Source organism: Microchirus variegatus (genome assembly GCF_963457635.1).
Source record: "Microchirus variegatus genome assembly, chromosome: 20".
NCBI classification, from domain to species: domain Eukaryota; kingdom Metazoa; phylum Chordata; class Actinopteri; order Pleuronectiformes; family Soleidae; genus Microchirus; species Microchirus variegatus.
This window is the reverse complement of record NC_139821.1, coordinates 1,005,708-1,028,710: the sequence shown is the minus strand read 5'-3', so window position 1 is coordinate 1,028,710 and position 23,003 is coordinate 1,005,708. Positions and strand designations below refer to the sequence as shown.

General features: G+C 51.0%; 1 protein-coding gene across 8 annotated transcripts in view; it reads right to left on the bottom strand.

The window, feature by feature from the left end:
- ttn.1 (titin, tandem duplicate 1) overlaps positions 1-23,003 on the bottom strand; it is a 149,846-nt gene that overhangs the window by 55,407 nt on the left and 71,436 nt on the right. For all 8 annotated transcript variants that reach the window (XM_083906943.1, XM_083906948.1, XM_083906944.1 and 5 more), the window contains 64 exons: positions 22,731-23,000; positions 22,373-22,639; positions 22,003-22,281; positions 21,502-21,910; positions 21,274-21,398; positions 19,930-20,196; positions 19,570-19,839; positions 19,182-19,481; positions 18,796-19,098; positions 18,520-18,707; positions 18,318-18,432; positions 17,933-18,220; positions 17,657-17,808; positions 17,426-17,573; positions 17,167-17,344; positions 16,956-17,077; positions 16,576-16,863; positions 16,095-16,391; positions 15,821-16,007; positions 15,622-15,737; positions 15,233-15,532; positions 14,842-15,141; positions 14,630-14,735; positions 14,357-14,553; positions 13,952-14,260; positions 13,591-13,869; positions 13,202-13,501; positions 12,781-13,083; positions 12,493-12,689; positions 12,230-12,413; positions 11,842-12,144; positions 11,438-11,737; positions 11,161-11,279; positions 10,891-11,068; positions 10,521-10,805; positions 10,134-10,427; positions 9,744-10,043; positions 9,485-9,666; positions 9,193-9,322; positions 8,920-9,110; positions 8,405-8,834; positions 8,004-8,309; positions 7,719-7,900; positions 7,510-7,639; positions 7,264-7,415; positions 7,026-7,173; positions 6,771-6,936; positions 6,510-6,661; positions 6,128-6,424; positions 5,751-6,050; positions 5,342-5,656; positions 5,107-5,255; positions 4,834-4,984; positions 4,462-4,743; positions 4,074-4,376; positions 3,687-3,989; positions 3,231-3,512; positions 2,928-3,115; positions 2,698-2,809; positions 2,285-2,587; positions 1,515-1,823; positions 1,117-1,398; positions 718-1,017; positions 13-306 (listed from right to left, as the gene is read on the bottom strand). In XM_083906943.1, the coding sequence (XP_083763069.1) occupies positions 13-306; positions 718-1,017; positions 1,117-1,398; positions 1,515-1,823; positions 2,285-2,587; positions 2,698-2,809; positions 2,928-3,115; positions 3,231-3,512; positions 3,687-3,989; positions 4,074-4,376; positions 4,462-4,743; positions 4,834-4,984; positions 5,107-5,255; positions 5,342-5,656; positions 5,751-6,050; positions 6,128-6,424; positions 6,510-6,661; positions 6,771-6,936; positions 7,026-7,173; positions 7,264-7,415; positions 7,510-7,639; positions 7,719-7,900; positions 8,004-8,309; positions 8,405-8,834; positions 8,920-9,110; positions 9,193-9,322; positions 9,485-9,666; positions 9,744-10,043; positions 10,134-10,427; positions 10,521-10,805; positions 10,891-11,068; positions 11,161-11,279; positions 11,438-11,737; positions 11,842-12,144; positions 12,230-12,413; positions 12,493-12,689; positions 12,781-13,083; positions 13,202-13,501; positions 13,591-13,869; positions 13,952-14,260; positions 14,357-14,553; positions 14,630-14,735; positions 14,842-15,141; positions 15,233-15,532; positions 15,622-15,737; positions 15,821-16,007; positions 16,095-16,391; positions 16,576-16,863; positions 16,956-17,077; positions 17,167-17,344; positions 17,426-17,573; positions 17,657-17,808; positions 17,933-18,220; positions 18,318-18,432; positions 18,520-18,707; positions 18,796-19,098; positions 19,182-19,481; positions 19,570-19,839; positions 19,930-20,196; positions 21,274-21,398; positions 21,502-21,910; positions 22,003-22,281; positions 22,373-22,639; positions 22,731-23,000 (15,162 nt within the window). The remainder of the gene's footprint in view (positions 1-12; positions 307-717; positions 1,018-1,116; positions 1,399-1,514; positions 1,824-2,284; positions 2,588-2,697; positions 2,810-2,927; positions 3,116-3,230; positions 3,513-3,686; positions 3,990-4,073; positions 4,377-4,461; positions 4,744-4,833; positions 4,985-5,106; positions 5,256-5,341; positions 5,657-5,750; positions 6,051-6,127; positions 6,425-6,509; positions 6,662-6,770; positions 6,937-7,025; positions 7,174-7,263; positions 7,416-7,509; positions 7,640-7,718; positions 7,901-8,003; positions 8,310-8,404; positions 8,835-8,919; positions 9,111-9,192; positions 9,323-9,484; positions 9,667-9,743; positions 10,044-10,133; positions 10,428-10,520; positions 10,806-10,890; positions 11,069-11,160; positions 11,280-11,437; positions 11,738-11,841; positions 12,145-12,229; positions 12,414-12,492; positions 12,690-12,780; positions 13,084-13,201; positions 13,502-13,590; positions 13,870-13,951; positions 14,261-14,356; positions 14,554-14,629; positions 14,736-14,841; positions 15,142-15,232; positions 15,533-15,621; positions 15,738-15,820; positions 16,008-16,094; positions 16,392-16,575; positions 16,864-16,955; positions 17,078-17,166; positions 17,345-17,425; positions 17,574-17,656; positions 17,809-17,932; positions 18,221-18,317; positions 18,433-18,519; positions 18,708-18,795; positions 19,099-19,181; positions 19,482-19,569; positions 19,840-19,929; positions 20,197-21,273; positions 21,399-21,501; positions 21,911-22,002; positions 22,282-22,372; positions 22,640-22,730; positions 23,001-23,003) is intronic.

The window sequence follows — 23,003 nt, the reverse complement described above, 5'->3', positions numbered from 1 at the left end:
CCTAGGTCTCACATGTCTTTTCCTGGCAGGTGATCGGGACACTGGTGTCTGGTTGGCTCACGCCAATGGCGTTCTGAGCCTTGACTCTGAAACGGTAGGTCTTGCCCTCCAGGAGACCGGTAACGTGAGCGCGTTCGTAGCTCACAGTCTTGAAGGTGACCCAGTCGGTCTGGCCCTCTTCCTGGTGCTCCACGATGAAGCCCGTGATTTCACTTCCACCATCGCGGTCGGGCCACTCCCATGCCAACCACACCTCTGTTTTTTCTGCGTCAGTGTGGTGCAGGTTCTTGGGCGGACCGGGACCATCTGAAAAGTGTCCATTGTATTGAATTTGTTAAAATACTGAAAGCTCTTCAGAGATGATGACAGCTGATCAGTGACTCTAGTTTAAGGAAACAATTAGGGCTGTAAAGTCAAAGTCGAATGGTCGACTAATTGGTTTTTCACAGCTCCACTACAAACATGGCATATCATTCAAAAACGCTAAGCTAAGGTTGCTCCGTACGTTTTGAGTATGAGCATATTGGCATATTTCAGTGTTTTAGGCTTATAGTTGTTGCGGCTGCAGGTCTTGTCAAAAATAAGAGCCTCTTTTAGTTTGAGCCGCATCCGTAAAGCACCCCGATTAGTCGATTTTTAGTCGAAATTTCAGGGCTTTAGTCGACCAAGAGTTTCTTTGGTTGATTACAGCCCTAAAAACAATGCACTTTTACTCACAGAGTGGATCGACAGCCTTGATGGGCGCCCTGGTTGTCACATAGTCGCTTCTGCCAAACTGGTTTTCAGCAGCCACTCTGAACAGGTACTGGATGCCTTCGATCAGGTACATGGCCATCAGGCTCAGCTTCTTGTTGGACGCAGAGACAGGAACCCACTGATCTGAGGCGACGTCCTTTTTCTGTACGACGTAGTGGGAGATGACAGCGCCACCATTGTCTTCCGGAGCCTTCCAGGTCAGATAGGCGGACTCGCTGGTTATCTCAGTGATGAGCAGGTCTCTAGGAGGAGACGGTTTATCTGATGGAAACAAAAAGTGATTTGAGATCAATTTAGATTAGAGCTCTTCTTTTTGAACCGTTCACCTGTGTTGTTTGTGTCGATGGAAGTTTCACTTACTCAACACAAGTACGGCAACAGTCGCAGACTTTTTGCCGGCAGCGTTCTCCACAGTGAGGGTGAAGTTGCCAGAGTCTGCGCGGACACACTTGGGAATGAACAGTTTACTGCCGGTCGCAGTGACGGTCATGCCGATGTGAGAAGGAACATCTCCGTCGTTCTTCTTCCAGCTAACGGTGGGCGTCGGCACGCCTTTGATTTTGGCACTCAGGGTGATGTCAGTGCCCAACATGGCCAGGTGGTCACGTGCCATGTTAGCGTCCAGCAGCAGCTCCGGCGCCTCTGTGGACAGAAAGTGCAACGTGGTTACTACACTTTGAGTTTGGGTGCACTGACTTCAAACTAAACAATGGCTTCCATGTTGATGAAACGGGAGTGGATACAAATAAACCCCTTACCAAGTCTTTCATGGACTTTGATGGGCTGTTTGACATAGGCGGGGTCAGATTTGCCGGCAGCATTAACCGTGAAGACCCTGAAGGTGTAATCGTGTCCGTCGGCCAGGCCAGTCACCACGTAGTGAAGGTCAGGGCACTGCTCTGCGGTCTCATTGGCTGGAATCCACTCAATAGCACCCGGTTTCTGGTACTCGACCAGGTAGCCTAATATGCGGCCTCTGCCATCGTGACGAGGCATCTGCCACCTCAGGCTGACAGAGTCTTTGGTCTTATCGTAGGCCTCGGGTGTCACTGGAGGACTTGGGCGCACTGATGATGAAAATATTGAAAATGTCAATTTCAGAAGGTTAATTTGGCAGCATGTACAGGCATGGGATTATATGATATTATCCTGATCCAGTGATTAATAATATTAAAATCTTTAAATGTCTGTAAAACACTGAAATCACATACAAACAAATAGGTAACAGTTACACTGAAGAATGAATTACTAGAAAGATAAAGGCTCCCACGCTGGAGCTCACAAAGAGAAATAGATTCTTACATCATTCCATCCGTATTCCATGAAGTTTTAAACATTTACAGTAATGTGAAAAGAGTTGTTTTGCACCATTTTAATCTGGTAACCCAAGGGAAGGGAACCCAAACATTGTTGGAGCCAGTTATTTTGGTGCTAATCCTAATAGAAACGTACCCTAGCGCACTGAACCAAAAGCATTCCACAAACAAATAAACATTTAATGACATAAATAAGACTTTGTGATACGTACCAACAGGATCTTTGGCGAGAATGGGTTTCGACGGTTCGCTGGGGTCGCCGATTCCCAGCTCATTCTCAGCCATCACCCTGAACTCGTACTCGCAGCCCTCGATAAGGTCCTGGACTCGGTACTGAGTGGCTGGGTACAGCGTGTCTCTTGTTACTCTGGACCACCTCTTGGCGCCGGGCTCCTTCTTTTCCAGGATGTAGTTAGTGATGGGCTTGCCGCCATCGCGAGGGCGGTTCCACAGCACCAGGGCATTGGTGGCGTACACCTCCCTAACTGTGGGCATCTCAGGGGCCTCAGGGACTCCTGGATGTCACAGGACAGAGGCCAGGTTATCAGGGGGTTAGGATTTGGATGGACGGTGTCTTTCTAGTACAATCACTCAGATAGTGGAAATAAATACGAGGAGAACTCACTGAAAAGGTCTTTGGCTCTCATCTCCTCAGACTCCAGTGGGTCGCTGATGCCGTACATGTTTTCAGCACAGATTCTCATGATGTACTCCCTGCCCTCTGTCAGTTTGGGGATCTGGGGGGAAAAAACAACTCATTACAAACCTCTGTAGAACCACAGGAAAAGACAGCTCTGTTTGGACTTGGTTCTTGGTCTTGAAGATCTATTTTTATAAAGTTAGGGCTGGACCGACCTTGCACACAGTCTTGGTGGTGGCAGATGTCACACTGGTCCAGAGGTCTCTGTTGACGTCCCTCTTCTCTATGATGTAGTTGGAGACGTCCACGCCACCGCTATCCAGAGGAGGCTTCCAGGAAATGACCATGTACTGCCTGTGAACCTCCTCAAACACCACTGGGCCAACAGGAGGTGTTGGACGGTCTGAAGGGGGGGCAGAAAGAAATCATCAGTGATGACTTGGCTCTACTTAAACTACGGGTTGACGGGGTTTCATTCTGAGAATCCTTGGGAGTCTAGCTTTTCTCAGTCTACGTACCGACCACTATGATGTTGCACACTCCCTTCCTGGATCCGGTGCTGTTCTCCACGACCACCACGTATCTGCCGCTGTGCTCGCGCTTGGCCTTGATCAGGCCCAGCGACATGGTGGTCAGCGTGTTCTTGAACATGACGTGTTGGTCGGCCTTCAGCTCCTTGTCGTCGCGGTACCACACGATGGATGGCGAAGGTTTGCCGGTGTAGCGTCCCTGCAGCAGGCAGCTTTCACCAACGCGGATAATGATTTTGTCACGGAAGTCCAGCTCGATGGTTGGTGGCTCTGTTTGAAGAGAAAATCAAAGCGGAGTTAGCGCTGTAAAACCAGTAAACATTTCAGTCAGATATTTATCACCCCCCACAACTCCCCCAATGAGTTAAGACCTTTAACCTTTGCGTTTAGGTCACACAAAAACTACACTGTAAGGGTTTTTCTTTAATGGATGAAAGTCCTCACCCAGCTCATCCCTGCAGGTAATTGGTTTGGTGCAGAACGATGGTTTGCTGGGTCCGACCTCATTGACGGCGCGGACCCTGAACTCGTAGCTGTCGCCCTCCCTGAGGCCGTCGAAGGTGAATTTTCTCTCCAACAGCTTCTCCTTCGTCAGCCTCGTGAACTTGTCTTTGCCGATCATTCGGGCCTCCACGATGTACATGGTGATCTCTGAGCCGCCGTCAAACTTGGGTGCCTTCCAGGTGAGGCTGATCAAATCCTTGGTGACCTTGGTAACTTCCACATCCTCGGGTCGGTCTGGCACACCTGAAACAGACACGAAAAACACAACGTTATCTCTGACACTCTGACCCCGAGAGCCTTGATTTATCACTTTGTTTAAAAACTCACTCATTGGTTCCTTGATCACAACTTCAGCTGCCGTCTCCACAAAGGGTCCGACGCCAATGGCGTTCTCGGCGGCCACTCTGAAGAAGTAGGCCTTTCCGTACGTGAGGTTGTGAGCAATGGCATTTTGTCTGCTGGCGGTGTATTGGAGCGAGGTCCAAGCTTTACGCTCGGCCTCGCGCTTCTCTATGATGTAGTTACTGATGGGAGAGCCGCCGTCATTGTCGGGGAAGAACCAGTTGATCTTGCAGGAATCAATACTCAGGTTCTCTGCGTTGAGGGGGATACCAACTGGTCCAGGGACATCTGAGGAAGAATCCAACCAGGTTAGATTATTTGTAATCATGAAAACATAATGAAATATTCTGTCTCTATGAAAAGCGTCGCTCACCGAGAACCTCCACAGTGACATTCTTGGTCTTCTCGCCTCCTGCGTTCTTGGCGGTCAGCGTGTAGACGCCCAGGTGTCTCCTGGCACAGGGTTTGATGACCAAAGATGAGCTGATGGCTGTCGTCTCCACTTTAGCATCGGGAGGCAGTGCAGCGCCACCTCTGGTCCAGGTCACGGTTGGGGTTGGCTGACCGGACACGTAAGCGATGATGCGGATCACACCACCGGCGTGGACCACCATCCTCTCCTTCACCGAGGCGTCCAGGTCGACCTCCGGAGCGACTGAGGTGAAGAATTCCAGGGTTATTGAAATGACTGTGGACAGTGACCCTCAACACTTCAACGTCAAAGTTTGTGTGAAGAACAACTCACTGGATCTGTCTGTGACCTCCAGCACTTCTGGGACTTCACCTGGCTCGCCGTTACCAGCAGCATTAAAGGCTATTACGCGGAATCTGTAATGACCACCGGTCTTCAAACCAGTGATCACGAACCTGGTGCCACGGATTTCAATCTCCTTGGCCTAAAAAGTCCAAACATTAAGGGTTTAATAAAAAAAACAGCTAACTTGGATTGATCCACATAATGTAATACAGTTATTATTGTGACTACAGATGATGAGTAAATCCAGAAGTCTCCTCTCACCTTGACCCAGGCCTCGGTGCCCTCCTCCTTGTACTCCACCCAGTAGCCAATGATCTTGGAACCTCCATCTTTCAGGGGAGGGATCCACACCAAGTCCACACTGGACTTTGTCCAATCACAGACTTTGGGTGTTGGAGGAGAGGGCGGGGCTAAGGGAGGAGGATGACAGGCAGTTAACATTTTGCTCTGTGGATCTGGAAACATGAACTCGTACGATGCGACAGAGATGACTCACAGATGGGTTCTCTGGCAAAGACGGGGTCTGTGGGGGGGCTGGCAGGTCCAGGTCCGGCCGCGTTGATGGCGGAGACTCTGAACAGGTACTGTGAGCCCTCAATGAGTCCGCCCACCACAAACGACTCGCCCATGCCCATGCGACGGATGGGGTCACGGGTGACCCGGGTCCAGCGCTTGCCCGTTGTCTCTTTCCGCTCCAGCCAGTAGCCGGTGATCGGGGTTCCGCCGTCATCCTCAGGCTCCTCCCAGTTCACCGTCATGGAGTCAATGGTGATGTTGGTGACTGTGGGCTTCTCAACTTGACCAGGTTTGGCTGCAGGAGGAGGAACAGGAAGTGGCAGGGATTTAAAACATCTGACTGTAGGTAGGTGGAGTCGGTGTTTTTCACGGATTAATTTTCTACTCACTGCAGAGGTTTCGGGCGACCTCGGGCTCGCTGTCCAGAGGTTCTCCCACTCCATACTTGTTCTGGGCCATGATACGGAACACATACTCGTGTCCCTCCATCAGACTCTCCACCGTCCAGAGCCGTTCTTTGGGCTCATTGGTGACAGGCACCCAGGTGTTCCTGCTCGCCACTCGCTTCCAGATCACGTAGTTTGTGAGTTTGGAGCCGCCGTCGTCCTTTGGCGGCAGCCAGGACAGAGTGATCTTCTCGGCTCCGATCTCCTCAAACTTGATAGGGGCAGAGGGCGGACCGGGACGACCTGGAGAACCAGCAAAACGCTCAGAGATGGAAACAAATCTAAACTAAACTGCGTGTGAAATGTAAAAAAAATCATACCGAGCACGTTGAGCCTCATTTCCTTTGAAGCTTTGCCGAGGCTGTTGGACGCCACCAGCGTGTAGAGGCCAGTGTCGGGGCGTTTGCCCTGCTGGATGAGCAGCGTGCAGCTATCGTCTGACACCATTTTGTTGATGTGCTCGTCGTACTGAACCTCCACCTTGGCATCGGCCTTGAGGGGCGGAGCTTTGTACCAGGTGAGCGTGGGGAACGGACAGCCGCGAACCTTGGCCACAATGCTGACGTCTTCGCCCTGCTCGGTCTCCATGAACTCATTCAGCTCGATGGATGGAGCGCCTGCAGCAGGAGAAAGGGAACCAGTGAAGGGAGATCGTCGGACTCCAGTGACATAAAAACATTCGACTCAGACTCGCGATCTTACAGGTCTGGTCCTGGATGATAATGGGTCCAGCGGTGGTTGAGGGTCGGCTGGGTCCGGCCTCGTTATGTGCCAACACTCTGAACTCGTACTCGTCCCTTGGTGTCAGATCCTCCACCGTGAAGCTGGTGGTGTCCACGTCTCTCCTGTTACACCTGCAGAGAACACAAACAGTCTCAGAGAACCGGTGTTTACAAGATCCACACATCCAAACATTTGATCTGAACCGGCTCCAGAGTTACCAGGAACCACGTCAACCATTACCTCCTCCATGACTCCTTCTGGGTGCCACTTGCGTCCCAGCAGAGCAGGTCCACGCTGTAGTGGGTGACGGGTGAACCGCCATCATTCTTTGGAGCCTTCCAGGTCAGAGTCACCGTACCCTTACTCACATTCTGGATCTTCAGCCTTGTGGGAGGATCGGGAGGATCTGCAGACCCAGTGGAGTTTATGATTTAAACACATGATCTATCAGAACAGAATGTCTTCTGACGTTACATTACAGATAACAGGACGTACGGATGGCATCGGTGGCTTTGGCCCCCTCTGTAGTCTCAACGAAGGGTCCAAACCCAAAGCGGTTCTCAGCGCGGACGCGGAACAGATACTCCTGACCATACATCAGGTCTGGAATCACCAGAGACTGATTGGCACAGGACGTGCTCACCTGAAACGAAGCAGATCACACGGCTGTGTTATTGTTGTGTTTAAAAAACCACACCGCTCCTGGTTTATGGTCGTGCATGTGCAGGAGTACCTTGGTCCAAGCTTTTCCTTTTACTGTCTTCTTCTCGATGAAGTAACTTTTCACCCTGTCACCTCCGTCACACTCTGGAGCTTTCCAGGTGAGTCTGCAGGTTCCTCTCGTCACGTCGCTCACCTTCGGGTCTCTGGGAGGTCCAGGCAGATCTGCAGAGCCGCGAGTTAAGACCGTGTCATGCTTCACATGATCTCAGGATCACACTCAAAGAAACATCAAATAAAATACTGGATCTTTCCATACCGAGTACGTTGACTCTGACTTTGACCACCTTGTGGCCTGCAGGACTCTCAGCGTTGATGATAAATCGGCCACAGTGGTTCATTTTGCACTCTGGGATCAGGATCACAGACGTAGTGTCGGTGGATTGGATCTGAAGAGAAAAGATAGTGTTACATGAACTCTGTGAACTCTGTTATGACTGTGGTTAAAGTTCATAAACGGAAACAAACCTCAGAGTCCACGGGCAATGTGTGAAGTTCCTTCTTCTTTTCCGTCTCTGCGGTTCCGTCAAAGGTCCAGGTGACTTTTGGAATCGGCCGTCCGGTGACGGTGGCGTGGATCCTGATGGCTGTTCCTGCTCTGCAGTTCATCAGGTCATCAGCGCCCAAATCTAGAGTGACAGTCGGCTCGACTGGATTCATTTTAGGAGAAGAAGAAGAAGATGTTATGTAATAAAGTTTGGAATAAAGACAGGGGGAACTCATGCTGATCCTGGTGTCTGATGGAACTCTTACTCAGGATGTCCTGGACCAGGATGTCGGCTGTCCTCGCAGGCTCCGAGTTTCCAGCGCTGTTCACAGCATAGATCCTGAACTTGCACTTTTTGCCCTCCTTCAGGTCAGGCACAGTGATTTCAGTGGATGGGTGGAGCTTGTCTGCAGGATTCACCCTCCTCCAATCAGGAGAGCCCTCCTCGTGGACCTCAATGATGTAACCCTTGACCGGGTTACCTCCATCTTTGTCTGGTGGAGTCCAGGAGAGAGTGATGCTGCTTTTGGTCTTGTCTTTGACCAGCGGGCATCCAGGTGAGCTGGGAGGATCTACAAGAAGAGCACAGAGGGATCGACGGTCACTTCACTGAAACCTGAAGAAAACAGAGTCGTGAATAAATGTCGCCCTGTGAAGCAGAACTCACAGCAGGGATCCTGGGCCATGCGGGTGGGTGTGGCTTCGCTGAACGGTCCAATCCCTGCAGCATTGCTGGCTGCAATCCTGAACTTGTACTCCGTTCCTTCGATGAGTCTGAGCACAGTGTACTCCAGTCCCTTCACCGCGGGTTTGGTGACTGGACCGCGGTTGACGCGACCCCAGTACACGGCTCCACGCTCCCTCTTCTCCAGCCAGTATCCCTGGATGGTGGATCCACCGTTGTCCAGAGGAGGCTCCCAGGCCACGGTCATGGAGGTGGTTGTGGTAGCGATGATTCTGGGATTGCGTGGTGGTCCAGGGAGGCCGAACGGATCCCTCAGCTGGACTCTCTCTGATTCACAGCCGTCACTGACACCATACTTGTTCTCAGCTTTGATGCTGAACTGGTAAACACCGTTCAAGTCCATTTTGTTGACCTGAAACAGCAGAGGAGGTTTGTCTTAACACAATGACTGTAATTCATTATTGTTTAACAACAAAAACATTGTAGTTTTGACTTACTGCGCATCTCCTGTCGACCAGGTTGTCGGTGATAACCTCATAGTCAGACTTCTTCTTGCTGGCGTCTCTGCGCTCCACGATGTAGTTGGTGATCTCACTGCCTCCGTTGTCTTCTGGAGCATCCCAGGTTAGGTAGCACGAGTCCGCCTTGATGTCTGACACCACAATGTTCCTTGGAGCAAAAGGCCGGTCTGAAAATACACGGTTTGGGTTAGTGTGACATTCACTGTGGGCCGATGACAACATTTCACATTTTTACTTTCAGGTTCTTACCGAGAATCTGGACTTTGATGGCATGTTGAGCTCTACCGTGGCAGTTTTCAGCTACCAGCCTGTAGCTGCCCGTGTCCTGCCTGATGGTGTCAGGAATGGCGATCTTTGTTGTTAGAGTTGTTCGGTCAACCTGACGATTAAAAAAAAAGGTTTTTCATTTGTTATCTGCTGCTCAAACAGACACAAACACACAAAGCAAAACAACCATTTTAGCCAAAGCTGCATTAATCACTCAATAATTTGTTATCAGGACGTTTTGAGAACCTGACGAGCCTCTCCTGACCGTCCTCACCTCTTCATAATCCAGTGTCAACCTCCCGTCCTCAGGCTTCTCGACCACCACGCTGTCCTTCATCCATTGAATTGTCGGCAGAGGAAGTCCCTTCACCTCAGCCGGAATATCGATGGCAGCACCTTTTCTCACAACGATCTCGTTGCTCTTGAAGTATTTCAGGATCGTAATAACAGGAGAAACTGTGGACAACAGACAACGGTTTTAAAAAAATTCTCATCTGCTGTTAATTAGATATTTAAAAAAACAAGGTTCTTACTTTCATCGTCCTTGATCCTGGCACTGATTGGCTTGGATGGGTCTCCTTGCCCGACCTCATTCACAGCTTTGACGCGGAACTGGTAGTCCTGGTCCTCCGACAGGTTCTCAATGGTCCCACAGCATTGAGGGAACATCTTCTGGTTGGCCACGTCAAACTCGGTTCCATCTGACCTCATCTTCTCCACGTAGTAGCCTATGATGGGGCTGCCGCCATTGCTGATCGGTGGCTGCCAGGTCAGAGTAATGTAGGTCTTTCCTCTGTCGGTGTAGCGCAGCTTCTCCGGTGCAGAGGGAGTTCCTGAAAAACATCCCATTATTTTCACTGCCAATGTCAGTCCATAAAACGTCTGTAAACGTCATCACCAGGTCAGATTCTCCGTGGATTTACCTTTAGGATCCACAGCTAAGATGGGTCCCAGGTCAGACGGAGCACCATCTCCATACTTGTTTCTCGCGACGACCCTAAAATCGTACTCTTCGCCCGCCAACAGGCCCTGGACGTCGCACTTACAGGACGCCGTCTCCATCGGCTGACGGAAGAGTTTCATCTTACTGTCTTTCCTCAGCACCTCATAGCCAACAATGTCACTGCCGCCGTTGTCCAGGGGGTCCGACCAGGTGAGCGTGATGTTCTTCTTGGTGACCGCTACAACCTTCAGGTCCACCACCGGTCCAGGTACGTCTACAGACACAACAGACGAGTCACAACGTCAGCCATTCGTTAATATTCTGCTAACACAGGGTCAAGATTCAGGTGTGTTTCTGTAACACTGACCCATGACGTCCACTCTGGTCTCTGCGGTCTTGGTGCCGCTGGCGTTGGTGCCGGTGATCTGGTACTTTCCGTGATCCGCCCTGGTGGTGATCTTAATGAACAGCGTGCTGTTCTTACCTTCCGTCTCAACAATCATCCTCTCTTTGTCAACCTCAGCCCCGTCTTTGGTCCACTTGACCTCGGGCTGAGGTCGTCCGGTCACCACGGCGGGAAGCCTCAGAGGCTCGCCGGCCTTCATCAGCACGCCGTTCTTTACGGAGTCGTCAAAGTCCACAGCAGGAGATTCTGAAAAGCACAGAGAAACAGAATGAAGACTGACGTTCTTCTGTGACTGATCCCTAAAACTCAAACACCTGACGACCGTCCTCACCTTGAGGCTCCTTGACAGTGACAGACTCGGTAACTCCGGGAGCTCCAGGTCCAGCGTCGTTGACGGCGAGGACTCGGATGTAATAATCTGCTCCCTCGGTCAGGCCCGTCACCGTGTAAGTCAAGTCCTTACACCTGAACTCTGTGCTCCGAGTCCAGTCCTTCTCTCCGACCAAAACCTATCAACAGAAAACGGGAGTTTTAAGATGCTGCAGAAGGTAAACGAAGGTAAACGAAGGTAAACGAAGGTAAACGAAGGTAAGTCCAGTACCTTCTCGACGTGGTATCCCAGGATGTCTCCTCCACCATTGAACAGTGGCGGCTTCCAAGCCACAATCACTGAATTCTTCCCAGTGTCCACGATCCTTGGAATGGGTGGACCAGGAGGCTCTAAACATAGACGAGTGGTGAATATTTCATGTTTTAAAATCGGATTTTCCACTTCCCTTTAATATATGATGATGTGCAGGTTTCTTTCAGTCATAAAATCATTGACGGTAAGAGGTTTGCATGAAACTGAAGCTAAAGCTGACAAAGTAAAGACTTACGGATGGCGTCCATGGTGAGGACACGTTCGGTGGGCTCGCTGAAGGGTCCAGGTCCTGCCAGGTTCTCAGCACACACTCTGAAGACGTAGGTGAGTCCTTCCATGAGGCCGCCGACCTTCACCTCCAGAGAGTTGAGCAGGGCTCGGTTCACTCTGGACCAGTGCTTGCTGTTCACTTCCTTCCTCTCGATCCAGTAGCCCAGGATCGGACTGCCGTTGTCCTTCGGCTCGTGCCAGGAGAGGTGGGCGGAGCTCGCCGTCACCTCGTGCACTCTGGGAGCGTTGGGAGCGTCGGGAGGATCTGGGGGTGGGTGGGCGGAGTTTATTATGTTTCACAGTGTCATTATCAATATGACCGTTTTTAAATGACTGAAGGATGAGGAGGATTTTTCTGTGTCTACTCACTGAACTGGTTCTTTGCCACCACCGGCTCAGAGATGCACGGTCTCCCGCTGCCACACTTGTTCTCCGCGGTGACTCTGAAGATGTACTCCTTCCCTTCGATGAGCTTGGTGACAGTACAGGTGGTTCCCTTCACGGTGGAGGCCACGGTGACCCAGCCCACATCGCCGTTCTTGTTGTCCTTCTTCTCCAGGATGTAATTCAGGATCTCGGTTCCGCCGTCATCCTCCGGAGGCTCCCAGTTACAGACGACCGACGTGTTCCTGATGTCATCGAAGGTGATGTTGATCGGAGGACCGGGTTTGTCTGCGAGAAAAGGACAACGGCGTCAATCCAGTTCAAAAATTATGCGTTCAGACGACGGCCAGCGAGTTCCAAGCTTCAGTCTTACCGAGAACGTTGACAACGCAGGAGGCGGAGTCAGAGCCGTGAATGTTCTCCACCTTAACGATGAAGCTTCCGTGATCAGGTCTCGCGGCCTCGCGGATCATCAGAGCGGAATGACCCTTCTTGGTCTGATCCAGACCCAGACGCTCACGCAGCGGGGTCAAGTACTCCTCCTCCGGTTCTGGAACCTGAAGGATCCAAAGTCATCACCGAGTTAGAAAAACATGTAGAGACACACGTGGAAAGAACATCTCTGTGGACACAGACCTTCGACTTGGTCCTCCTCTTCTTCACCAAAGGAACAATCTTTTTGCTGGGCTCTTTGGTGACATCTTCATCGTTCCTCAGCCAGGTGACTTTGGGGTACGGGGACCCGGAGATATAAGCGTCGATGCAGATCTCCTCCCCCTTCTTGACGCACAAACCCGACTGCACGCGGGCGTGGAGGGTGACCTTTGGTTTTTCTGCAAACAGAACAGAGGATTTAAAACTCAGCTAATGTTTGAAGCTAAATCTGCTCCTTGCATCATATGTTTTTCTTGCTTTTCTTCGTACCGACAGGAATCAAAGCCTTCATGGGCTGCGTGCTGCGTGAAGGTTCGCTGATGCCAGCAGCGTTCTCGGCTCTGACCCTGAACTGATACTCCATATCCTCCTCCAGGCCCTTCACCACGAAGGAGAAACCAGGAACAAGGCTGGGCGTCACCCTCTCGTACTGATCGCCATCCTTCACCATCTTCTCCAAGATGTAGCCCTGGATGGGACAGCCGCCGTCAGAGTCTGGGGCTTTCCAGGTCACTTTGATAGAGTTGGATGTTGGGTCTTGAGCCTCCACTTGGATGGGTGGGTCTGGTTTCTCTGTGGAACAAACAATTCACACGGTTTACTGCAATCCAACATCACGCGAGTCGGTTTGATTTCATAAACTCTGAAAATGGATTTTACTGTTGTTACTTTTGCCGTAAACAGGACTCACGTTTGATTTCCTCAATGATGACCGGGTTGCGCAGCTCCAGATATTGTCCAGCTCCGACCTTGTTGACCGCCTTCACTCTGAAATAATACTCGCAGTTGATGAAGAGGTCTTTAACGGTGGACGTCAGGACGTTCTCTCCCGACACCACGGGCATGTAGGTCTTCTTGGTGGCTTCGCGGCGCTCCAGAGTATAGCTGATGATGGGGGTTCCGCCATCGTCTTCTGGAGCTTCCCAGCTGATCTTGCAGGAGTTTTTGGTGACATCGCTAGAGCTGATGTCTTTACACTGACCAGGGAGTCCTGAGAGGAACGAGAGAGGTGTCAGAAAATGGCTGGGTGAAATCACAGGATTCTTCAGGATTCTACAACTTAAAGAGAAAACATCGTACCGATGACTTTGACGTTGATAGTTCCGGTGGCAGTTCCGAGTTCGTTCTCCAGGGTGATGGCGTAGGCGCCTGCATCGGCACGTGTGCTCTTCAGCAGCTCCAGATGAGCGTTGTTCATCTCCACCGTCATGGAGAGCCGGTCGTCGGCCTTACACTCTACTGTGTCCTTCTGCCACACCATCTTAGGTGTTGGGATGGCCTGGTAGGGGATGTTCAGGTGCAGCTTCTCACCCTCAACTATAACCACGTTCTGTGCTTCCAAGTCCATGGTTGGAGCACCTTGGATAAAAAGGGGAGGTTTTTACGATTTAAAATTCATCTTCAGCATTTTGATTGGACAGTTCAATGAAGAGTCACTTACAGTCAGGATCTTTGGTGGAGACCTTGTCAGAGATCTCAGAAGGATCACTGACCCCAACAGAGTTGATGGCACGAACTCTAATGACATACTTCTTCTCTGGTTTGATTCCGTCATCAATCTTAAACTTCAGCTCTTTGATGGGTCGGGCGTTGACCCTGAGCCACTTCAGCTCCGGGCGAGCCTCCGCCACCTCAACGTGGTACCCGGTTACTGGGCAGCCACCATCTTTGGTCGGAGGCTTCCAAGTGACATTGATGTGCTGTCTGCTGGCGTCGGGAACGGCCACATCGAGAGGAGGCGATGGAGCACCTGGAGAGGGAGGAAAACAACTGTCATCACATCTGCCATAATACACTGTACAGACCACATTGAGCCATACAACAAAGGCATTTGATGGTCTCTTACTGGTTGGATCCACGATGGTGAGGATCTCTGTGGGTTCACTTGGGTCTCCGACTCCAGCCTCGTTTTCAGCTCTGACCTGGAACTGCACCTCTGATCCTTCATCCACATCCGTCACCTTGAATTGGGACTTTCCGTCTGGAGTCTTACAACACTTCTGCCAACGAGTCCCCACCTTCTCTTTCTTCTCAATCACGTACCTGTGAGGAAAACAACAAATAGTTTTAGTTTATATTATTAAATGAGATGTGTTTCACAAGAGTTTGTTTGACTTACTTGATTATAGGTCTTCCACCGTCGCTCTTGGGAGGTTCCCATTTCAGCTCCACGTGTCTCCTAGCGACCTCCACCACTGTCAGGGCATAAGGAGGTCCAGGAGTCGCTGCAGGGAACAAATATTTGTGTTAGCATCAGCATGTTAGCTGCAACAACTGGGAAATCGCAACCCGAAACATGAAAACACTGAAGCAGAACTGTGGAGAACCTACTGAAAGTGTCTTTGGCGAGCACGGCATCCTCCAGTTCACAGAATTCACTCGTTCCAACGGCGTTCTCCGCAGCGACGCGGAACACATACAGCGAGCCTTCGTTGAGGGCGCTCACAGTGTACTTCAGGTCTTTGACGGTGGTGTCGACACCCTGCCAGGCCTTCCGCCTCACATCCCTCTTCTCCACCACGTAGTTGGTGATGGGCGAGCCTCCGTCGCTGCTGGGCAGCTGCCACTTCAGGTCAGCGCTGTTCTTGGTGATGTTGGTCACCTCCAGCCACTGAGGAGGTGAAGGAGGATCTGCGAAAACCAGAACACAAGCAGACTCTGTGAGCAATCATCCGTCCTTGAATCTCACAACCGTAACTTACACCTCGCACGGTGAACTTACAAAGTCTCTCCTTGCAGACCACAGGGTCACTGGGATCGCTGGGTTCACTCTCGCCAGCCTTGTTGACGGCCTTGACTCTGAACGAGTACTCCTGCTTCTCTATCAGACCCTGCAGCTGGTGCTCCGTCTGCGGAACATCCTCCGCTATCCTGATCCACTCCTCACTTCCCGTCTTCTGAAACTCAATGATGTAGCCTTCAATCTTGGCCCCACCATCGTGCTCAGGCTTGGTCCACGCCAGCAGGGCCGAGGTCTTGCCGATGTCCTTGATAACAGGTTTACCGGGAGCCCATGGTGGATCTGAAGAGAGTGACGTCAACACATTGATCTCAACAGTCTGTAATCGATAACAGTAAGAGTATTGATTGATTGATTGACAGATGACGTACCAATGGGGTCCTTGATGAGAACAGGGTCAGTTTCAACACTTGGTTTTCCAGGTCCAGCCAGATTCTCGGCCAGAACACGGAAGCGGTACTTCTTCTTGGTGGGGAGTCCCTTAACCCTGCACACAGCCACAGACACAGTTACAGACACAGTCACAGACACAGATCCTTTACTTTTTGATTGACAGTTGTGATCACTTACCTGAAGGTTGTGTCTGTAATGGGCAGTTTGTTGCATCTGACCCACTTGTCAGTCTCGGGATCGAACTTTTCTACCCAGTACCCGGTGATGGGGCTGCCACCGTCTTCATCTGGCTCAACCCAAGTAAGAGTCACTGCGTCCTTGGCGATTTCAGAGGGTGTGACTCTGGTTGGAGGACCGGGAGTATCTGAAAAGAACGACTTTCGTCATTGTCTGTTCATATTTTCTGTGCAGGACATTTGACAGATATTTGGGTATTTGATGTAAAACTTACCAAAGGAATACTTGATAACGAGTGGCACGTGCTCTGCAGGTTCACCAATTCCGTACTGGTTCTCAGCGCTGACCCTGAAGACGTACTCCTTCAAGGCCGTGAGCTTGCAGGCTTTGAACGTGGTGTGTTTCACCGTGGCCGACATCTTCACCCACTCCTCCTTGTCTGACAGGCGACTCTCCACGATGTAGTTGGTGATCGGTGAACCACCGTCGTCCCTGGGTGGATTCCACGCCATGAAGCACGACTCGTTGGTGATCTCAGAGATGTCGAAGGCAGCCGGAGGACCCGGTTTATCTGAGGGGGGAAAAATCCAAGGTCAGTCTTGTTTATTGTTTTAATGAAACGTTTCTACATCATGGTCAATATTCTGAACTGAACTAGTACTAAAGTGGTACCAGTCTCCAAACCAGGACACACAACTCAATGAAAGCATTTCATTTCTGTAGCTCAGACCATAAATAATCAAGAGTCTTTGTACCGAGGATGTTGACGTCCACGGTGGCTGTAGCGCGTCCACAGAGGTTGACGGCCTCAATGATGTAAGTGGCCGTGTCTCCTCTGGTTGTGTCCGCGATGGAAAGCTTGGAGTGTCCCGGCTGGGTGTCGATGGTGATGCGGTTGTCGGCGCGCAGGACCAGGTCGGCCTTGGTCCACTTCACGCGGGGATCGGGTTTTCCTTTGACATCGGCGGGAAGCTCGATCTTGTTGCCGGCCCTCGTGGTCAGACCGGCCAGCAGCTTGACATCCAGCTGGATCTCTGGAGGTTCTGTTGTGATGATAAAAAAAAAAGATCGTCAGATCGTTCCATGACTCGGTTACACCTTCATCGTGATCGTCGTGAACATATCGGGATCAGACCTCTAGCATCCACAGCCTGGATCTCATCGGTGGCCCTGCAGGGTCGGCTGGCTCCCAGCTTGTTGAATGCTCTGACTCTGTAGGCGTACCACTGACCCTCGATCAGGCCACTGACCTGGTATCTGAGAAGGGTTAGAGTTAGGGATTAACACAGATGTCACTCAAAGGACATTTATCAGCACTGTTCTCAAAGACAAACCGATGAACGTACTTCAGTTCAGGGATGGGGTCACCGCAGGGTTCCCACTTATCACTACCGCGTTGACACTTGTCCACAACGTAGCCTTTGATGTGGGATCCGCCGTCGTACCTCGGGGCCTCCCAGGACAGGAATATAGTCTTGCCACTCTTATCGCGCCACTTCAGGTTTTCAGGAGGATCAGGTACAGCTGCAGACGGAAGAGGAAAAATCATTTATGGAGTTCAAAGTCTTACGGTCTGCATGTTGCTCTGAGTGAAGAAATGCTCACTGGCAGGAGACGAGATGTTGACGGGCTCGTCGATGTACGCCGGCTCGCCAGGTCCACACTTGTTGCAGGCGGTGACACTGAACAGGTACTCCTTTCCTTCAATCACATCCGTCACGGTGTGCTCCAGGTCCAGGATGCCAGTCGCCACCTGGAACAAACATGGTTCTCTTTGCTTTAAACGTTCAAAAAGACCATTTCCGCGATTTCTGTCGTAATCGTCGTCTGACAAACCTTGGCCCAGGTCTTGCGTGACACCTCTCTCTTTTCGATCTGGTAGTGAGTGACTGGACTTCCTCCGTCGTGTTCTGGCGCCTCCCACATCAGGTGGACGTGGTGTCGAGTCACCTCGGCCGCTTTGAAGTCTTTGGGAGCACTGGGGCATGCTGGGAAAACAGACAGGAAGTGAGTAAAGAATAGAAATCTTAAACAGGATGAGGTCCCCCTCAAGCTCCCCGTTGTGGCTCTGTACTGTATGCACTGTATGTTTGTCCCATCGACAGCATTTACCAATGACGTTGACCTCGATGTCTCCCGACACTGACGACACGTCGTTCTCCAGCACCAGCGAGTAGATTCCTTTGTCTGGACGGACGCTCGGCGCGACCGTCAGCTCGGTGTACGTGGGCTTTGTAACCATGGAGACGCGCTCGTCCTCCGTGGTCAGCTCCTTGTCTCCGAAGGTCCATTTGGCGACGGGGGTCGGGTATCCCGTGATCGGGACTCTGATGGTGAGAGGTTGAGGGACGATCACCTCCAGGCCTTTCCTGAAGCCGCTCAGGTCAAAGGTCGGACCAACTGCAGAGAGAGAGAGAGAGAGACAGGTCTATTGTCATAATTGTGCAAAACAAACAAACAAACAAAAAGCACCAGTGTTGGTTCAAATGTTTGGTACCATGAGGATCATCAGCGAGCAGCGGTCCCAGCTGTTCTGCTGGGTCAGAGACTCCAGCAGCGTTCTCAGCACAGACTCTGTAGAGGTACTTCTGACCCGCTTTCAAAGCCGACACCTGAAGAACAACGTCAGTTAGCATTCTAAAAACACACAAGGATGCACATAAGGTGGAATCGCGGTGAGACTAAGACTGTGGTAGTACCCGGTAGACCAGATCCGGACACAGTCTGGAGTTGCAGCGCAGCCACTTGTCGCTGCCTTCATCACATTTCTCAATAATGTAACCGGTGATCATGCTGCCGCCGTTGCTGGTGGGCGTCTCCCAGGTGAGAGTGACGGCTGAGCTGATCTGGTCGGCGAAGTTCAGGTTCAGTGGTGGACTTGGCCTCTCTGCAAAGCCACAACAAAAAAAAGCCTGAATGAATTCCTGCTGCTTAATGAGAACCAGAAAACAAACGCTGTTGTTTTTTTCACTCACCGATGGGATCCATGATCTTGACAGGTTTCGTGGCAGCGCTGGGGCGACCGACGCCGGCCTTGTTCTCGGCTCGGACTCTAAAGATGTACTCCTTGTTTTCCACCACGTCATTGAGCGCCGCCGAGCGGTCGCTGGCGCCGCAGACCAAGGCCGCCTCCCACTTCACAGACGTCCTGTCGCGGAGCTCAATCACGTAGGAGGTGATTTCAGCGCCGCCGTCAAACTTGGGAGGCTCCCAAGCGACGGTGGCGCCGAACTTGTTCACGCTGGCTACGGTGACATTTTCTGGGGCGTCAGGAACATCTGTCCGTGGATAAAAAGGATTTCATTAGGAAATGAGCTAATGCTAATGTTTATTACTGCGAGTGTGGGTGGTCTTTGCTCACCAAACTTGTTCTTGGCTTGAACGGCATCTTCTGTTTCAACAGTGGGTCCACTCCCAACTCTGTTCCGGGCACAGACTCTGAACAGATACCAGGATTCCTTTTGGAGGCCACTGACGCAGTACTCTGGAGCGTCTGCACGGTCCGTGGCCAGAGTCCAGGTCTTGCGCTTCACGTCGCGTCTCTCCACAACGTAGGCAACGATCTTGCTTCCGCCATCGCTCTCGGGCTCCTCCCAGGCCAAACTGACCTCACCATCTGCGGTGTCCACCACTCTAAGGTTCTTGACCGGTCCGGGGACATCTGAAAACCATCAACATCGCAAACTCGTCTCACGTCCACAGATACGCCAAACGTTCTTCAACGCTCTTCATTAAAATAACAAACTCACCGATGACGTCCAAGTTGATGAAGGCTTCCCCTTCTCCGTGCTTATTCTTGATCAGGACTCTGTATCGACCCTGGTCCTCCTTGCTGGGGCTCTTCAGACGGTACTCGGTCCTGTCGACAGAGGAGTCGATGTTCTGGACGGGAAGACTGACGCCCAGGAAGAACCACTCAGTCTCAGCACGAGGGTAAGCGTCGTAGGGCACGGTCATAATGAAGGGTTTACCGGCGTCCGTCACCAGATTCTGGTCTGTGGTTTTAATCTGAGGAGCAGCTACAGACACGAAGATGAAAGCAAAGGTTAATCCACTCGTCTCCTCTATGCAGATGTGATAATGTGATCAGGTTCTGGACATGGACTCACCTGCCAGCTCCAGCTTGGCTCGGGCGTCCTTGTCTTTGGCCACGACCCTGTACTCTCCCTGGTCTCGGGGTCTGATCTCGCAGACCTGCAGTCGGTGGACTTTGCCCTCACTGATCATCTGGTACTTGTCTCCCTGCACAATCATCATGTTGTTCCTCATCCATTTCACTTCCACTCTGTCCTTGTTGAGCTCCACCTCAAACACGATGTCAGAGCCCGGCGGTTCGAACATGTCCTGAGGTGGTCTGATAATCTCCACCGGGATTTCTGCAAGAAACCAAACACGCGATCAAACACATGTGTGTGTTTATTAACCACTTCTTCCCTCTTTTTGAGTCCCTGCTCTAAAATGACATGCCCAAACCAAATAGAGTAAATCTCTGCAGTTACAAGCTCTATGTGGATTATCTTGGTATCAAAATAAAGATAACACTTGTGAGATTCCACCAGAGGTGTAAGTTTCACTGTAGATGCCACTGTGTCAGAGTAAATGTACATGGAACACAGCATAACTGAAGGATTTTTTTCTCTCGCCTAAAAAAATATTGCATTTTAAAGCAAATATCAGGTTTTAGTAAAGAGATTTCTGGGCGTCCTCTCTTTTTGAGATTTCTTAGGTACCAAATTATTAAAAACCCATTTAATTTTATTTATATGTCACTACAGATCTAAAAATAACTTGTTTTGAAAAAAATAATAATTTGTATGATAACTCGCTGTAAATCGATGCTTTCTGTGCGGCGCGTAATAACAACTCTGTGACTCTGCAGCGTCTTCAGTTACGCAGCGCCATAGCTCTGGCTTATCTTGGTCAATTTGGGTGATTGACAGCTCGTTTTAAACCTCTTAACCGGTAGAATCAGACCCTGGTCTCCAAATGTGTGAGAATAAACTTCATTAGCGAGTCAAAAGGACATAAATGCATATGATTTGTGCGGACATTCGCCTTTCTCTAATCAGAACGATCTAATGTCGCTCTGTAATGATCAATCAGACCGGGATTTGTTCCCAAAGCATGCTGGGAAGTGTAGTTCTTCATTAGAAGTGGTTTTGTTCCGGTGAAAAAAACCTGTTATAATAAACAGCAAAGGTAAGACGACATTTCCGCTTGTATTTCTTGAAAGTCAGTTGTTGTTTTGCTCTTATTTTGGGGCTGGATCCGTGAATCTTGGTCGTAGAGTGATAAAAATGGTACCGCTGGAATCTGTGGATTCTCCGCTGTCCAGTCGACGCGTGTTTTTTTTGTTAACATGATCACGATGACACTCCGGTGCCGCTTTTCAATGAGTGCGTTGTAACGACGCTGTGTAACCGTGAAGAAGAGGTTAAACAGGAGAAATTTACCTTCCACAAAGAGTCTTGCTCTGCTTCTCCGCTCGTCGATTCCACAAGCGTATTCACATTCATCATCAGGTCTGCAAACCTTGATAATCAGTCTGCACACCTTTCCTTCTTTCTCCATGTGATATCTGCACAAACACAAACACACACACACACACACGACAGGTGCTTGTTACTTCATGAACACCTGCTGTGACCTCAAACATCCATGAACGCCCGTGGGTTCCGTACCTGGTTCCTCCTCTGATCTCACGTCCGTCCTTGTACCACTTGACGGCAGCCTTCTCTTTGCTCAGCTTGCAGGTGAACTCCGCGTCCTCAAACTCAGTGATGGTCTGGTCCTTGAGCTGCGCGGTGAAGTCGGTCGGCGCCTCGCTGATGATGAGCTCAGCCGAACACTTGTCGTCGCCGACCGCCGCCGTGTACTCGCCCTCGTCGTCCATGACGCAGTCCTTGATGGTGAGCGTGTGCTTGAGGCCGTCCACTCGGTGCACGATGCGTTTGCTGAGCGTCAGCTCCTCGCCGGCCTTCATCCACTTCACCGTGGCCCCGCGGCGATTCACCTTACAGCTGAAGCTGATGGTCTTCTTCTCCTGGGTCTCCACGTCTTCGATGGGCTCCAGGAACTTTAGTTTCTCCTCTGAGGAGTCAGAAAAACAGGGTTGGTTTACGCACATACGACATATGATATCATACATTAGTTTGATGTACCGATGAGAGTCAGTTATTTACCTGCGACTTTAGCGCTGGCAGTCGACTTAGCATGTTCTCCTCTCTGATTGGTCAGGCTAACGGTGAAGCTAGCCTCGTCGGCCTTCTGTGCGTCTCTGATCCTCAGAGAGAAGACGTTGTCCCTCTGCATCATCAGGTACTTGCTGCTGTCGAAGATCGTCTCCTCGTTCTTCAGCCACTTGGCTTTAGCTCCCTCTTGGTTTGCCTCACAGTTAAAGACGAGCTCACTTCCCTCGTTGGCCATGGCGTCTTTGATCGGCGTGATGATCCTCAGTTTCTCTGAAACACGATCGGAGAAACATCTCATTCAAACTGCCATTAAAGCCAGAAAAGAAAGAAAGAAGAAAGAATAAAGAAAGTAGAGTTGTACCGAGGACACCCAGAGTAGCCGACGCTTTCACGCTGCCAATGTGAGCCACGTAGCCTCCCTCATCCTTCAGCACGCAGCTTTTCACAATAAGAGCACGTCTCTTTCCTTCACTGATGATCGTGAACTTGTCGCCTTCTTCCAACTCTTTATCACCTCGGAACCACTTCACCTCGTACGTTTCCTTGGAGACGGAGCAGGCGAACTCTGCTTTTTCGCCCTCGACCACTTCCTGGTTCTGGGGACGAGCGATGAACTCGGCTGCGAGTTCTGTGGACGAGACAGAAGAGGACAGATGAGAGGAGAAGAAGGACGAGGGAAACGGAAGTTTTTTGAACCTTCATGTCCGTCACGTCCTCACCGTTGAGTTTGAGCGCGGCGGTCGTGGTGACGGCGGGACTCAGCCTGCAGCTGTACTCGCCACCGTCCTCCATCTTCAGATCCCCGATGATCAGGATCCTCTTGCGTCCGTCCACGATCTGGTCGTAGCGGCCTCCCTCGGGCAGCTCCTCTTCCCCTCTGTACCACCTGACGTCGGCGCTGGGCTTGGACACCTCGCAGATCATCTTCACGCTGTCCGTCTCCGTGCCCTCCACGTTGGACAGGTTCTTGGTGAACCTGGCGTCTTCCTCTG